We start from the raw sequence: 14772 nt of genomic DNA on the forward strand, positions 1-14772 counted from the left end.
AAATGACATAAAAATGAGAACTCTCCAATGGAGTCTTACAGTAGTTGGAGAGTCCAAAAAACACTCCGTCAGTCATTTCACTGAGAGTCATTGATTGGGGACACCAAGAATATAGGAAGGAATGCACAAAGAAAGGATGAAATTGTGTTCAGGATCGGGGGAAGGGATGAACAGGGCGTGCTTGCCTTGAATCCAGGCTTTGTTGGGGGGTGGGGCATAAAGATCAAACGGGTCTGAAACTACAAAGTGGTGATGGTAACACAGTATCACCAGAGTTACACAACAGTGTTCCCAAATTGCAACAATGATGAAAAAGTTTACTAATCCCAACTTAACCAACAAAAGTACAGGAAACCATACAAAAAATAAAACATCACCAGAAAGGTGGAAACAAAGCAACTGCAAAGCAGTTCAGGGGAAAGGAACTCCATGTCCCCTGGGGGCAGACCGAGTTGCCAGCGTCCACGGTGAGCAGACGGGGATGGAGGCTGCAGAGCCGACCGCTCCCCTGGACGTGGTGTTTCCGGCAAGGGCTCTGGGTGTCTGTCCAGAGCGGGGGCTCGTTCTCCCTGCAGGGGTGGGTGAGTCATCGTGGGCGTCTGGGTGTTGCGCGGGAGCCAGGGCAGGCTCTCCCTGCCGAGGCGGTGACTCCTCCTCTGCCTCGGGTTCTCCTGCCAGAGCCCGAGCAGGTAGAGGTGCACGTGGAGGTGGAGGTTCTGGCTGAGGGGGTGGGACATCAGTGCCTGGGGCTGGGGGTCCTGCAGGCATGGAGATCCGATCTGCCCGGTGTGCTGGCCAGTACCCAGCTGGCCTGGTGTCTCTGCGAGGGCAAGTCTCGGTTCTCCATCTGCCCTCGGTGGATCCCTGGGTCCTGCACCTGGAGCCAGCACCTCTGTAGGGACAGGTCTGGGAAGCGGAGCCTGGTTCCAGTTGGAGGCCAGTGCTAGAGCTGGGGGAGAAGCAAAGTTTGCCCACAGGCCAGCCTTGGCATGTGCGTCTCCCGGGACAGAAAGCTTCCAAGAGATTCCCAACGAATACCCAGCGTCGGATGTCTTTTGGGACTGAAGTGTGCAAGATGGGGGGCGGGGGGTGTGAGGCCAGCGCTTGCTGCAGGCCCAGCAGCAGCTTTCGGGGACTCGTCCCTGTGTAGCTCAGCACCCCCTCCCCACACACTCCCGTGCACCAGCCCCAGCGTCCTCACCTCTGTGCTCTGGCGTGCTGGGCTCCAGGTCCTCCTGCTGCCTCAGAGGCCGGGGTTCTCGGGACTCTGGGTCGGAGCCGGGTGTGCTGAGCTCCGTGGCAGCCTCAGACTGGGCCGCCGGGTGTATCCTGGGCGGTGTCTCGGCAGCAGGCCTTCCCCGCCTCCGCTTCTCCCCCGGTGGGGCTGATGCCTCCGTGGGCACGCTCACCTGGAGCCTGCACTGGGCCTCACGGGCGGGGGGGTGGTGCTCCGACCCCTCCCTCCGGGAGGTGGATGGGGTGTCCCCGTCCTCGGCCTCATCACGTGGGAAGCTCTGCAACGACAGTGACCGTCAGCCAGCCATGCTAGGAGTTTTCCGAGCTGGGCCTGGGCAGTGGAGCCGCTGCTTCTGCCTGCTCGAACTTCTCTTCCCAGAAGGGTCAGAGACGTGTGTCTGCTCAGATCCCCACCCGGGAGGAAAGAGTCCCACCTGAGGGTGTGAGGTCCGCCTGGGCGGCCGCCGCTGCCCGCACTCTCCCCATCCCGCCCAGCCTGCTCTCCCCTGGGGTGTGGACACAACTTGTCCGCAGGCTTCTGACCCCACATCCGCCTGGGCTTCCTTGAGGGAGACACACCCCAAGAAACCCGCATCCACACACACAGGCAAAGGACCCGGTGTTTCCGGGTGGCATGGGAGAGGCGGCCTGGTCCGTCCTGGGGCTCCCCGTGTTACCTTTCTGTTTCTCCGGGCAAAGGGCCAGAGGCCTCTCGGGGGTGTCCTGAGCCAACGTCGACAGGGTGCCCGCGCACACTGCCTGTGAGCACTCCTGAGGCCCCGGCCTCTGGGCAGGGGCAAACAGCAGAACATCCTGGCAGCCAGTGAACTGGCTGGGGGCTCCTCTCCGCTCTGGAGGCCTGGATACCCGGGCTGCGGGTTCTGTTGGGTTCTGTTGCCGGCAGGTGACATCATCTCCTGGGGTTCGTGCTGAGGTCCCTTCCCCAAAACTTCCCAAGGGAATCTCTGGGTTTCTGACTGCTCGACCACCCCCCTTAGGCCATGTGCAGGCACAGTGACACCCACACAGCCCAGCCCACAGCCCTGGGGAGGCCTGGGTTCAGCCAGGGCCTGAGCTCCGAGGACCCCACTGCTCTCAGACCAGGCTCCTTCTTCTCATAAGTGGTGTGGCCCTGGACAAGCATATGCCCCTCAGGGTTGCCCCAGTCTCTCCATCTGCAGAGTGGTGGTCATTCTCCCATCTGCTTCCTAGGTCTGTCGGCCTACGAGCAGCTCCATGCCTTTCCACCTGGGGCCGATATCACGTGGAGCTCGTGCGCTGAGACTTCAGAAAGAAAGATTCCATCCAGGGCTGACACAGCACAGAATGGGGCAGAACGAGGCCTGGATGTGCCGTGGTACCCAGGAAAAGGCACTCCCCCTCCTGACTGTTTTGAGACCCCGCATCCAAGTTGGAGGACCGAAAGGAAGACTCGAAGGTCTCCCTCTCTTATAGAAAAGAGTAGCCAACTTTCTGCTCCTCTGTTTCCATTGAGATTCTGTTCAAGTGTCCCAGCTCGGCTTCTGCGGGTGGCTGAGCTTCTAATGGCTCCCTGCGTTCTTGTCTTTTCCTCTCCAAACCTTCCGTCCTTTTCCCCCTCCTTGGGTGGAAGGGCGCGGTCATTGCTTCTACCTTCGAGGCAGATTGAGGAAAAGTCTGGACCGTCGACTCCTTTCCTCTCTTTGGTTCCGTGTCTCTCTCTGGCTGTGTCCCTCTCTTTTCCTTTCTCAGTTCCGTCTGTGTCTTCCTCTTTCTCTCTCGTGTGTGGATGGATGGATGCTAGGGATGCACATGTATATGATTAGATGAGGCTTATGTTTTAGGGATAGGTTAGAGGGAGAGAAAGGCTTTAGGTCGGAGTTGGTCATGGGGGAAGGGTCAAGGGTGGTGGTGGTGTTGTTTCTTGGAATCTGAGTGCTGTGCATTCTTCGTCTCTTTCCATATGAACCCCTTCTCAGATACACCACTTGCAAGGAGTCTCTCATGTTCTGTTTCCTATCTTTTGCATTTGTGAATGCTTAGCTTCTCTGTTGTGAAGAGGTTCCATTGGATGGAAACCCATGGGTGTACTTCGTGTACCTCTTTGCCTTACTTGAAGAGACCCATTTCGACCTCCGCCCAGCAAATGGCAAGGAGACTCTGATGTTAAGGAGCCTTTGACCTACGCTTCTTTCTAGCTATCTCATGACATCAGTCTTTAGGGTGAGGTTTTCCCCCTATATTGAGGTGGTATGAGATCAAAACCAATAGCGTTCTTCAGATGTAGCTGTCTGGTTTTCCCATGGACATTGATTGAAGAGGCTTTCTTGTTCCCATTTGGATATTCTCCCCTTCTGTGTCAGAGATGAGTTGACCATGGATGCTGGGGTTTGTTTCTGGACCCTCCACTTTATTCCATCGATCTGGATCTGTGTGTGTTGTTGTATTCCCAATAGCATACTGTCCTGCTGCTGCTGCTGCGGCTAAGTCACTTCAGTCGTGTCTGACTCTGCGTGACCCCATGGCCTGCAGCCTACCAGGCTCCTCCGTCCAGGACGTTTTCCAGGCAAGAGTACTGGAGTGGGTCGCCATTGCCTTCTCCGATACTCTCCTGAGGATCCTAGTTTGGTCGTCTAATTTCCTTTCACACAACCTTGGATGTCCGTATCGGGGCTTTTTCGTCGGATTGTATTGACAGTTTAGGCTCTTTTCTGTCTCCGTACCCCTTTTGCAATTCTTTGTTCGGTGCGAAAATGCATTGGCATTTTGGGAGGAATAGCATCGAAGCTGTGGATTGCCTTGTGGGGCTGTGACATCATTTTCCCAATAGGAATTCTTTCAAGCCCTGAGCACAGCTTCTCTTTCCAGTGATTGGTGTGGGCTTGATCTTCCTTCTTCCATCTCTCGCCGTTTTGTGAGAACAGGTCCATCCTTCCCTTCTGGGTTAGATGGACTGCTGGGTATCACTTCAGTGAATGGCATTGTCAGTGGGGGTGATAATTCCCTTCTCGTTGGAAGACTTTGCTGTGAGTATTAGAAATGCAAGTGACTTCTCTTCCCCTTCCTCCCTGTCCATCTCTCAGAGCCACCGGGAAACAGAGGCCTCATCCACGGTCACACAGGCCTGAGGGGGTGCAACTAGACCGTTGTTTCTTCAGGCCCTCAGTGCTGGACATCATCCGGGATCCTCTGTGTGTGTCTTCCTCAGTCTGGTGTCCCTTCAGACCTTTCCCTAGTTTTCACAGGCTTGTTGCGTTGGTGTTCTTTGTCTGTTTGGAGACACATCCTTGATAAGCTTTGTGTTTCCACTCATTCGTCTCGCGATGTATGACCTGTCTTTTGCTTTTGTCATGAGGTCTTTCCCACAGTAGATATCTTTGATTTTGCAAAGTCCACTGTAGTCTCTGGGTTTTTTTTTTTTTGTGGACTGGCTTTTAGTTTTGTGTGTGAAGACTCAAAGCACGTGTCCGGTTTCTGCTCATTGTTCTTCGAGATTTGTGGCAAGTTTTCATGGAAAGTTTGTCTAGGGATAACTGGAAGTGAACTCGGTGTAAGGTGTCAAGTCTCCATCTCCATTCCTGTCATCCCCTGCAGTTTCCAATTCCCTGTTCCTGAGTGGTTTTAGAGACCTTGTGGGGAGTTTGGTTGCATTGGAGTTTGCATTTCCACCTTGATTCGATTCACACTGTTCTGCCCTCAGGGACACTGTCAAGGGGGAGTGAGGAGCAGCCTGCACTTCCAGCAGTGACCACACGGTGGGGCGAGTGCTGCTCTCCCCTCAGGGAGCCCCAGGCCACAGGCATCCCAGTGAGGAGCCAGCTCTGTGCTCAGCTGAAAGGAGTTAGTCTCTCAGGAGCCTCTGAGCCCTTGCCTTTGGATCACCCAGGGTGGGCATTTACTGGGACAGAAAAAATTGCCCTGAATTCCATGGACGGAAGAGCCTGGCTGTGTAGAGTTCGTGAGTTGCCGCGAATCAGACACAACTGAGGACACAAAAATTCTATAGATTAAAACACTTTTTGGGGGTGGGGGGGAGTGAAAGGGGGGGATGTGGGTTTTTTTGTCTTATATAATAGCCAAGGGAAATCTAGTTTAAACCTAAATTCACATAGACGGGAAAGGTATAGCTCTCCGTCACCCTATTAAAAAAAAAAAAAAACTGCTAAACTTTTCTGAAAGTTTATTTAGTAGCTTCCTTGAGGAGTTCATTGTGAAGCATTTTTTTTTTTTTCTGTGACATTGGCCTCATTAAAAAGCACGGTTTGCCTTTACTGGATAATTCTGTTCATTGGTTTCTTAGGGAACCTTGGTAATATTTGAGTTTCCTGGGGAGTATGGTCACATGACCTGGCCCTGGCCAATCGGTGCGTTCCACCTCCCTGGCCACTGTGATTGGCTCCGGGCTGGGGCAGTGCCCAATCGGGGCCCAGGGCCGGGCCTCCCGTTGGAAGCCAGGGGAAGACGAGCTGTCGTCCTGCTGGGGTAGGGGAAGGGGTGGGGCCGGGGGAGGTCAGGCTCCAGCAGTGGGAGGGGCGTGAGGCCCGCCTGCGGCAGTTGGTGACCTTCCTGCTCCCCTCAGGGCAGAGCCGCCGGCCTGAGAATGAGGGCGCTGCTGAGCCCAGGGCCTGGGATGGCCCGTTGCTGCTGTGGTCCCAGAGCTCCACCCGAGACCTGAGGGAAGCCGTCTGCCCGTGAGTCCTCTCCCGCTTGTCTCTCAGCTTGTTTGAACCATGCTGGGTTTTCTGCCCAGCTGGCTAAGGGGAGTCCCTGGAAATGCAAGGGTGTGGGTTTTGGCAGACTTCAGGGAAGACATGCCAGATGAGCCTGGGAGACTCCAGCTTAATCTGGATTCAGGAGATATCTCTTCGGGCCAGCTAGTAATTGTAGGATAAGCCTAATGAGTCTTCACAGGATGAAGAGAGTAACGTGCCAAGGTAGCAATCGATGTCCTCATTCGAGAGGATGAAGCTGGTGCTCAGAGAAGGGGGGAACTTGGCCACAGCAAGGAGGTGTGCACCCAGACAGAACCCCCAGATCCGGCCATTGGAGCTCAGGGAGGCCACTGGTGTGGCTTGTCCCTGTGGCAGGGGCCGAGGCACGCAGCCCACCCTGATTCCTGCGGGGGCCTGACTTGGGAAGTGCCATCTGGTAGCTTTGAGACTCACCAAACCAAATTGCACTGGAGAGAGGAGGGACACCTTCCTTCATCCACCCCCCACCCCCGCCGGATTCCCACATACCCTGACCCCTTTCTCCCGATTTCGGAGCCATTTCCAGAGTCCCGCTCATATGACCTCATTCGAAGTGCACTGTGGACGAGCTGCCATCTGCAGCTACTACCACAGCGGCCAAGGGCTTTAGCTCCCGACTACCTCCCTTCCTTTGGAACTTGGGGGCCCTCTACTCCCCACTTGCACACCACAGACCTTTGCTGAGGATTGTGGGGACCCTCACTCAGTTTGCAGTACGTTGTAGCCATCCCTGTCCTCTCTATACCTCCCTTGAAACTCAGCTTGTGAGCTCCTTTGGAGCAGCGTGGCCCACCTGGCTGCAACGGAAGAGACACAGCTGACAGTGAAACAACAGCTTAGATCTGAGACCCGGAAAGCTCTGTCAGAAGGGACCTCCCTCTTCACACCGTAGAGGCTGTAGGAGGCGCCAGGCTTTCGAACCAGTGCTGGGGCCAAAATGACTCCACAGCTGTTTTCCTTCCTGGGGAGGGTTCTGGCTCGAGTGGGAATGGCTCAAGTCTCCTAAGGTTCTGCAAGCCCACTGTGTGCAGATTCACGGTACACAGAGAGGAGAAGGTGGAGTCCTGCCCTGTAGGTGGTCACAGCTCACGGATGAGCCAGGCAGGCAGGCAGGCAGGGCCTGAGAACACCTGAGCTGCCTTCATGAGTGAATGGTGTGGGGGCAGAGGAAGAGAAGCCGGTCTGCTCCCTCGTGTGGTGCCCCGGGCAGGTTGTCCCCAGAGGAAACCCTTACGACGGTGAGGACTATCACTGCTGTTTCCCAAGGGGTTCCGTCGGTGCGTGTCTTCCCCGGAGCGGTCAGGCCGTCTCTCAAGTACACGGGCCATGGGCATTGCCTCTCCTTGGAACTTCCCATGTGTTTCTCTTTTTTATGGAACAGTGATTTTCTAGAGGGGTTCTGGGCCACAAGGATGTTGGGTCATTTTCTAGCCTTCTGTCATGAAGAACGCTTTCCTGGGTGTTGGGGTGGTTTGTTGTTCCAGCTCCCTTTCTTGGCTTCTTTTGGGAGCTGGTGCAACAAGACGAGCTCAGCCTCTGCCTTCTGGCTGAGATGTCACCCTTGACACAGCAATGCCTGCCTGGAGATAATGATGGCAGTTGCCAAAAGGGCTTCGTTTGGCACATGGTATCTTGAAAGGACGTACACCGTCCTTTCAGATATCAAAGGCTAGTTCAAATGACGTACAAATGAGAACTCTCCAATGGAGTCTTACAGTAGTTGGAGAGTCCAAAAAACACTCCGTCAGTCATTTCACTGAGAGTCATTGATTGGGGACACCAAGAATATAGGAAGGAATGCACAAAGAAAGGATGAAATTGTGTTCAGGATCAGGGGAAGGGATGAACAGGGCGTGCTTGCCTTGAATCCAGGCTTTGTTGGGGGGTGGGGCATAAAGATCAAACGGGTCTGAAACTACAAAGTGGTGATGGTAACACAGTATCACCAGAGTTACACAACAGTGTTCCCAAATTGCAACAATGATGAAAAAGTTTACTAATCCCAACTTAACCAACAAAAGTACAGGAAACCATACAAAAAATAAAACATCACCAGAAAGGTGGAAACAAACCAAATGCAAAGCAGTTCAGGGGAAAGGAACTCCATGTCCCCTGGGGGCAGACCGAGTTGCCAGCGTCCACGGTGAGCAGACGGGGATGGAGGCTGCAGAGCCGACCGCTCCCCTGGACGTGGTGTTTCCGGCAAGGGCTCTGGGTGTCTGTCCAGAGCGGGGGCTCGTTCTCCCTGCAGGGGTGGGTGAGTCATCGTGGGCGTCTGGGTGTTGCGCGGGAGCCAGGGCAGGCTCTCCCTGCCGAGGCGGTGACTCCTCCTCTGCCTCGGGTTCTCCTGCCAGAGCCCGAGCAGGTAGAGGTGCACGTGGAGGTGGAGGTTCTGGCTGAGGGGGTGGGACATCAGTGCCTGGGGCTGGGGGTCCTGCAGGCATGGAGATCCGATCTGCCCGGTGTGCTGGCCAGTACCCAGCTGGCCTGGTGTCTCTGCGAGGGCAAGTCTCGGTTCTCCATCTGCCCTCGGTGGATCCCTGGGTCCTGCACCTGGAGCCAGCACCTCTGTAGGGACAGGTCTGGGAAGCGGAGCCTGGTTCCAGTTGGAGGCCAGTGCTAGAGCTGGGGGAGAAGCAAAGTTTGCCCACAGGCCAGCCTTGGCATGTGCGTCTCCCGGGACAGAAAGCTTCCAAGAGATTCCCAAAGAATACCCAGCGTCGGATGTCTTTTGGGACTGAAGTGTGCAAGATGGGGGGCGGGGGGTGTGAGGCCAGCGCTTGCTGCAGGCCCAGCAGCAGCTTTCGGGGACTCGTCCCTGTGTAGCTCAGCACCCCCTCCCCACACACTCCCGTGCACCAGCCCCAGCGTCCTCACCTCTGTGCTCTGGCGTGCTGGGCTCCAGGTCCTCCTGCTGCCTCAGAGGCCGGGGTTCTCGGGACTCTGGGTCGGAGCCGGGTGTGCTGAGCTCCGTGGCAGCCTCAGACTGGGCCGCCGGGTGTATCCTGGGCGGTGTCTCGGCAGCAGGCCTTCCCCGCCTCCGCTTCTCCCCCGGTGGGGCTGATGCCTCCGTGGGCACGCTCACCTGGAGCCTGCACTGGGCCTCACGGGCGGGGGGGTGGTGCTCCGACCCCTCCCTCCGGGAGGTGGATGGGGTGTCCCCGTCCTCGGCCTCATCACGTGGGAAGCTCTGCAACGACAGTGACCGTCAGCCAGCCATGCTAGGAGTTTTCCGAGCTGGGCCTGGGCAGTGGAGCCGCTGCTTCTGCCTGCTCGAACTTCTCTTCCCAGAAGGGTCAGAGACGTGTGTCTGCTCAGATCCCCACCCGGGAGGAAAGAGACCCACCTGAGGGTGTGAGGTCCGCCTGGGCGGCCGCCGCTGCCCGCACTCTCCCCATCCCGCCCAGCCTGCTCTCCCCTGGGGTGTGGACACAACTTGTCCGCAGGCTTCTGACCCCACATCCGCCTGGGCTTCCTTGAGGGAGACACACCCCAAGAAACCCGCATCCACACACACAGGCAAAGGACCCGGTGTTTCCGGGTGGCATGGGAGAGGCGGCCTGGTCCGTCCTGGGGCTCCCCGTGTTACCTTTCTGTTTCTCCGGGCAAAGGGCCAGAGGCCTCTCGGGGGTGTCCTGAGCCAACGTCGACAGGGTGCCCGCGCACACTGCCTGTGAGCACTCCTGAGGCCCCGGCCTCTGGGCAGGGGCAAACAGCAGAACATCCTGGCAGCCAGTGAACTGGCTGGGGGCTCCTCTCCGCTCTGGAGGCCTGGATACCCGGGCTGCGGGTTCTGTTGGGTTCTGTTGCCGGCAGGTGACATCATCTCCTGGGGTTCGTGCTGAGGTCCCTTCCCCAAAACTTCCCAAGGGAATCTCTGGGTTTCTGACTGCTCGACCACCCCCCTTAGGCCATGTGCAGGCACAGTGACACCCACACAGCCCAGCCCACAGCCCTGGGGAGGCCTGGGTTCAGCCAGGGCCTGAGCTCCGAGGACCCCACTGCTCTCAGACCAGGCTCCTTCTTCTCATAAGTGGTGTGGCCCTGGATAAGCATATGCCCCTCAGGGTTGCCCCAGTCTCTCCATCTGCAGAGTGGTGGTCATTCTCCCATCTGCTTCCTAGGTCTGTCGGCCTACGAGCAGCTCCATGCCTTTCCACCTGGGGCCGATATCACGTGGAGCTCGTGCGCTGAGACTTCAGAAAGAAAGATTCCATCCAGGGCTGACACAGCACAGAATGGGGCAGAACGAGGCCTGGATGCGCCGTGGTACCCAGGAAAAGGCACTCCCCCTCCTGACTGTTTTGAGACCCCGCATCCAAGTTGGAGGACCGAAAGGAAGACTCGAAGGTCTCCCTCTCTTATAGAAAAGAGTAGCCAACTTTCTGCTCCTCTGTTTCCATTGAGATTCTGTTCAAGTGTCCCAGCTCGGCTTCTGCGGGTGGCTGAGCTTCTAATGGCTCCCTGCGTTCTTGTCTTTTCCTCTCCAAACCTTCCGTCCTTTTCCCCCTTCTGGGGTGGAAGGGCGCTGTCATTGCTTCTACCTTCGAGGCAGATTGAGGAAAAGTCTGGACCGTGGACTCCTTTCCTCTCTTTGGTTCCGTGTCTCTCTCTGGCTGTGTCCCTCTCTTTTCCTTTCTCAGTTCCGTCTGTGTCTTCCTCTTTCTCTCTCGTGTGTGGATGGATGGATGCTAGGGATGCACATGTATATGATTAGATGAGGGTTATGTTTTAGGGATAGGTTAGAGGGAGAGAAAGGCTTTAGGTCGGAGTTGGTCATGGGGGAAGGGTCAAGGGTGGTGGTGGTGTTGTTTCTTGGAATCTGAGTGCTGTGCATTCTTCGTCTCTTTCCATATGAACCCCTTCTCAGATACACCACTTGCAAGGAGTCTCTCATGTTCTGTTTCCTATCTTTTGCATTTGTGAATGCTTAGCTTCTCTGTTGTGAAGAGGTTCCATTGGATGGAAACCCATGGGTGTACTTCGTGTACCTCTTTGCCTTACTTGAAGAGACCCATTTCGACCTCCGCCCAGCAAATGGCAAGGAGACTCTGATGTTAAGGAGCCTTTGACCTACGCTTCTTTCTAGCTATCTCATGACATCAGTCTTTAGGGTGAAGTTTCCCCCCTATATTGAGGTGGTATGAGATCAAAACCAATAGCGTTCTTCAGATGTAGCTGTCTGGTTTTCCCATGGACATTGATTGAAGAGGCTTTCTTGTTCCCATTTGGATATTCTCCCCTTCTGTGTCAGAGATGAGTTGACCATGGATGCTGGGGTTTGTTTCTGGACCCTCCACTTTATTCCATCGATCTGGATCTGTGTGTGTTGTTGTATTCCCAATAGCATACTGTCCTGCTGCTGCTGCTGCGGTTAAGTCACTTCAGTCGTGTCTGACTCTGCGTGACCCCATGGCCTGCAGCCTACCAGGCTCCTCCGTCCAGGACGTTTTCCAGGCAAGAGTACTGGAGTGGGTCGCCATTGCCTTCTCCGATACTCTCCTGAGGATCCTAGTTTGGTCGTCTAATTTCCTTTCACACAACCTTGGATGTCCGTATCGGGGCTTTTTCGTCGGATTGTATTGACAGTTTAGGCTCTTTTCTGTCTCCGTACCCCTTTTGCAATTCTTTGTTCGGTGCGAAAATGCATTGGCATTTTGGGAGGAATAGCATCGAAGCTGTGGATTGCCTTGTGGGGCTGTGACATCATTTTCCCAATAGGAATTCTTTCAAGCCCTGAGCACAGCTTCTCTTTCCAGTGATTGGTGTGGGCTTGATCTTCCTTCTTCCATCTCTCGCCGTTTTGTGAGAACAGGTCCATCCTTCCCTTCTGGGTTAGATGGACTGGTGGGTATCACTTCAGTGAATGGCATTGTCAGTGGGGGTGATAATTCCCTTCTCGTTGGAAGACTTTGCTGTGAGTATTAGAAATGCAAGTGACTTCTCTTCCCCTTCCTCCCTGTCCATCTCTCAGAGCCACCGGGAAACAGAGGCCTCATCCACGGTCACACAGGCCTGAGGGGGTGCAACTAGACCGTTGTTTCTTCAGGCCCTCAGTGCTGGACATCATCCGGGATCCTCTGTGTGTGTCTTCCTCAGTCTGGTGTCCCTTCAGACCTTTCCCTAGTTTTCACAGGCTTGTTGCGTTGGTGTTCTTTGTCTGTTTGGAGACACATCCTTGATAAGCTTTGTGTTTCCACTCATTCGTCTCGCGATGTATGACCTGTCTTTTGCTTTTGCCATGAGGTCTTTCCCACAGTAGATATCTTTGATTTTGCAAAGTCCACTGTATTCTCTGGGTTTTTTTTTTTTTTTTGTGGACTGGCTTTTAGTTTTGTGTGTGAAGACTCAAAGCACGTGTCCGGTTTCTGCTCATTGTTCTTCGAGATTTGTGACAAGTTTTCATGGAAAGTTTGTCTAGGGATAACTGGAAGTGAACTCGGTGTAAGGTGTCAAGTCTCCATCTCCATTCCTGTCATCCCCTGCAGTTTCCAATTCCCTGTTCCTGAGTGGTTTTAGAGACCTTGTGGGGAGTTTGGTTGCATTGGAGTTTGCATTTCCACCTTGATTCGATTCACACTGTTCTGCCCTCAGGGACACTGTCAAGGGGGAGTGAGGAGCAGCCTGCACTTCCAGCAGTGACCACACGGTGGGGCGAGTGCTGCTCTCCCCTCAGGGAGCCCCAGGCCACAGGCATCCCAGTGAGGAGCCAGCTCTGTGCTCAGCTGAAAGGAGTTAGTCTCTCAGGAGCCTCTGAGCCCTTGCCTTTGGATCACCCAGGGTGGGCATTTACTGGGACAGAAAAAATTGCCCTGAATTCCATGGACGGAAGAGCCTGGCTGTGTAGAGTTCGTGAGTTGCCGCGAATCAGACACAACTGAGGACACAAAAATTCTATAGATTAAAACACTTTTTGGGGGTGGGGGGGAGTGAAAGGGGGGGATGTGGGTTTTTTTGTCTTATATAATAGCCAAGGGAAATCTAGTTTAAACCTAAATTCACATAGACGGGAAAGGTATAGCTCTCCGTCACCCTATTAAAAAAAAAAAAAAAAAACTACTAAACTTTTCTGAAAGTTTATTTAGTAGCTTCCTTGAGCAGTTCATTGTGAAGCATTTTTTTTTTTTCTGTGACATTGGCCTCATTAAAAAGCACGGTTTGCCTTTACTGGATAATTCTGTTCATTGGTTTCTTAGGGAACCTTGGTAATATTTGAGTTTCCTGGGGAGTATGGTCCCATGACCTGGCCCTGGCCAATCGGTGCGTTCCACCTCCCTGGCCACTGTGATTGGCTCCGGGCTGGGGCAGTGCCCAATCGGGGCCCAGGGCCGGGCCTCCCGTTGGAAGCCAGGGGAAGACGAGCTGTCGTCCTGCTGGGGTAGGGTAAGGGGTGGGGCCGGGGGAGGTCAGGCTCCAGCAGTGGGAGGGGCGTGAGGCCCGCCTGCGGCAGTTGGTGACCTTCCTGCTCCCCTCAGGGCAGAGCCGCCGGCCTGAGAATGAGGGCGCTGCTGAGCCCAGGGCCTGGGATGGCCCGTTGCTGCTTTGGTCCCAGAACTCCACCCGAGACCTGAGGGAAGCCGTCTGCCCGTGAGTCCTCTCCCGCTTGTCTCTCAGCTTGTTTGAACCATGCTGGGTTTTCTGCCCAGCTGGCTAAGGGGAGTCCCTGGAAATGCAAGGGTGTGGGTTTTGGCAGACTTCAGGGAAGACATGCCAGATGAGCCTGGGAGACTCCAGCTTAATCTGGATTCAGGAGATATCTCTTCGGGCCAGCTAGTAATTGTAGGATAAGCCTAATGAGTCTTCACAGGATGAAGAGAGTAACGTGCCAAGGTAGCAATCGATGTCCTCATTCGAGAGGATGAAGCTGGTGCTCAGAGAAGGGGGGAACTTGGCCACAGCAAGGAGGTGTGCACCCAGACAGAACCCCCAGATCCGGCCATTGGAGCTCAGGGAGGCCACTGGTGTGGCTTGTCCCTGTGGCAGGGGCCGAGGCACGCAGCCCACCCTGATTCCTGCGGGGGCCTGACTTGGGAAGTGCCATCTGGTAGCTTTGAGACTCACCAAACCAAATTGCACTGGAGAGAGGAGGGACACCTTCCTTCATCCACCCCCCACCCCCGCCGGATTCCCACATACCCTGACCCCTTTCTCCCGATTTCGGAGCCATTTCCAGAGTCCCGCTCATATGACCTCATTCGAAGTGCACTGTGGACGAGCTGCCATCTGCAGCTACTACCACAGCGGCCAAGGGCTTTAGCTCCCGACTACCTCCCTTCCTTTGGAACTTGGGGGCCCTCTACTCCCCACTTGCACACCACAGACCTTTGCTGAGGATTGTGGGGACCCTCACTCAGTTTGCAGTACGTTGTAGCCATCCCTGTCCTCTCTATACCTCCCTTGAAACTCAGCTTGTGAGCTCCTTTGGAGCAGCGTGGCCCACCTGGCTGCAACGGAAGAGACACAGCTGACAGTGAAACAACAGCTTAGATCTGAGACCCGGAAAGCTCTGTCAGAAGGGACCTCCCTCTTCACACCGTAGAGGCTGTAGGAGGCGCCAGGCTTTCGAACCAGTGCTGGGGCCAAAATGACTCCACAGCTGTTTTCCTTCCTGGGGAGGGTTCTGGCTCGAGTGGGAATGGCTCAAGTCTCCTAAGGTTCTGCAAGCCCACTGTGTGCAGATTCACGGTACACAGAGAGGAGAAGGTGGAGTCCTGCCCTGTAGGTGGTCACAGCTCACGGATGAGCCAGGCAGGCAGGCAGGCAGGGCATGAGAACACCTGAGCTGCCTTCATGAGTGAATGGTGTG

General features: G+C 55.2%; 2 protein-coding genes and 1 long non-coding RNA gene across 3 annotated transcripts in view; 1 reads left to right on the forward strand and 2 right to left on the reverse strand.

The window, feature by feature from the left end:
- The window catches only part of LOC145534150 (uncharacterized), a 694441-nt gene that overhangs the window by 63001 nt on the left and 616668 nt on the right, over positions 1–14772 (forward strand). Inside the window, exons 9-10 of the long non-coding RNA XR_014074276.1 lie at positions 5795–5906; positions 13442–13553. This is a non-coding gene — a long non-coding RNA (uncharacterized LOC145534150). The remainder of the gene's footprint in view (positions 1–5794; positions 5907–13441; positions 13554–14772) is intronic.
- On the reverse strand, positions 297–2089 carry LOC145534072 (uncharacterized). The gene is made up of 3 exons (XM_081561440.1): positions 1914–2089; positions 1202–1514; positions 297–949 (listed from the first exon to the last, which is right to left on the reverse strand). Exons 1-3 carry the CDS (start codon positions 2046–2048, stop codon positions 321–323), a joined length of 1077 nt encoding a protein of 358 aa, XP_081417566.1. The 5' UTR covers positions 2049–2089; the 3' UTR covers positions 297–320.
- Positions 7939–9731, reverse strand: LOC145534062 (uncharacterized). The gene is made up of 3 exons (XM_081561430.1): positions 9556–9731; positions 8844–9156; positions 7939–8591 (listed from the first exon to the last, which is right to left on the reverse strand). The coding sequence occupies exons 1-3, from the start codon at positions 9688–9690 to the stop codon at positions 7963–7965; spliced, it is 1077 nt and encodes a 358-aa protein (XP_081417556.1). The 5' UTR covers positions 9691–9731; the 3' UTR covers positions 7939–7962.

Source organism: Giraffa tippelskirchi, chromosome 14 (assembly GCF_054371585.1).
Source record: "Giraffa tippelskirchi isolate mGirTip1 chromosome 14, T2T-mGirTip1v1.2.pri, whole genome shotgun sequence".
Taxonomy (NCBI): Eukaryota; Metazoa; Chordata; class Mammalia; order Artiodactyla; family Giraffidae; genus Giraffa; species Giraffa tippelskirchi.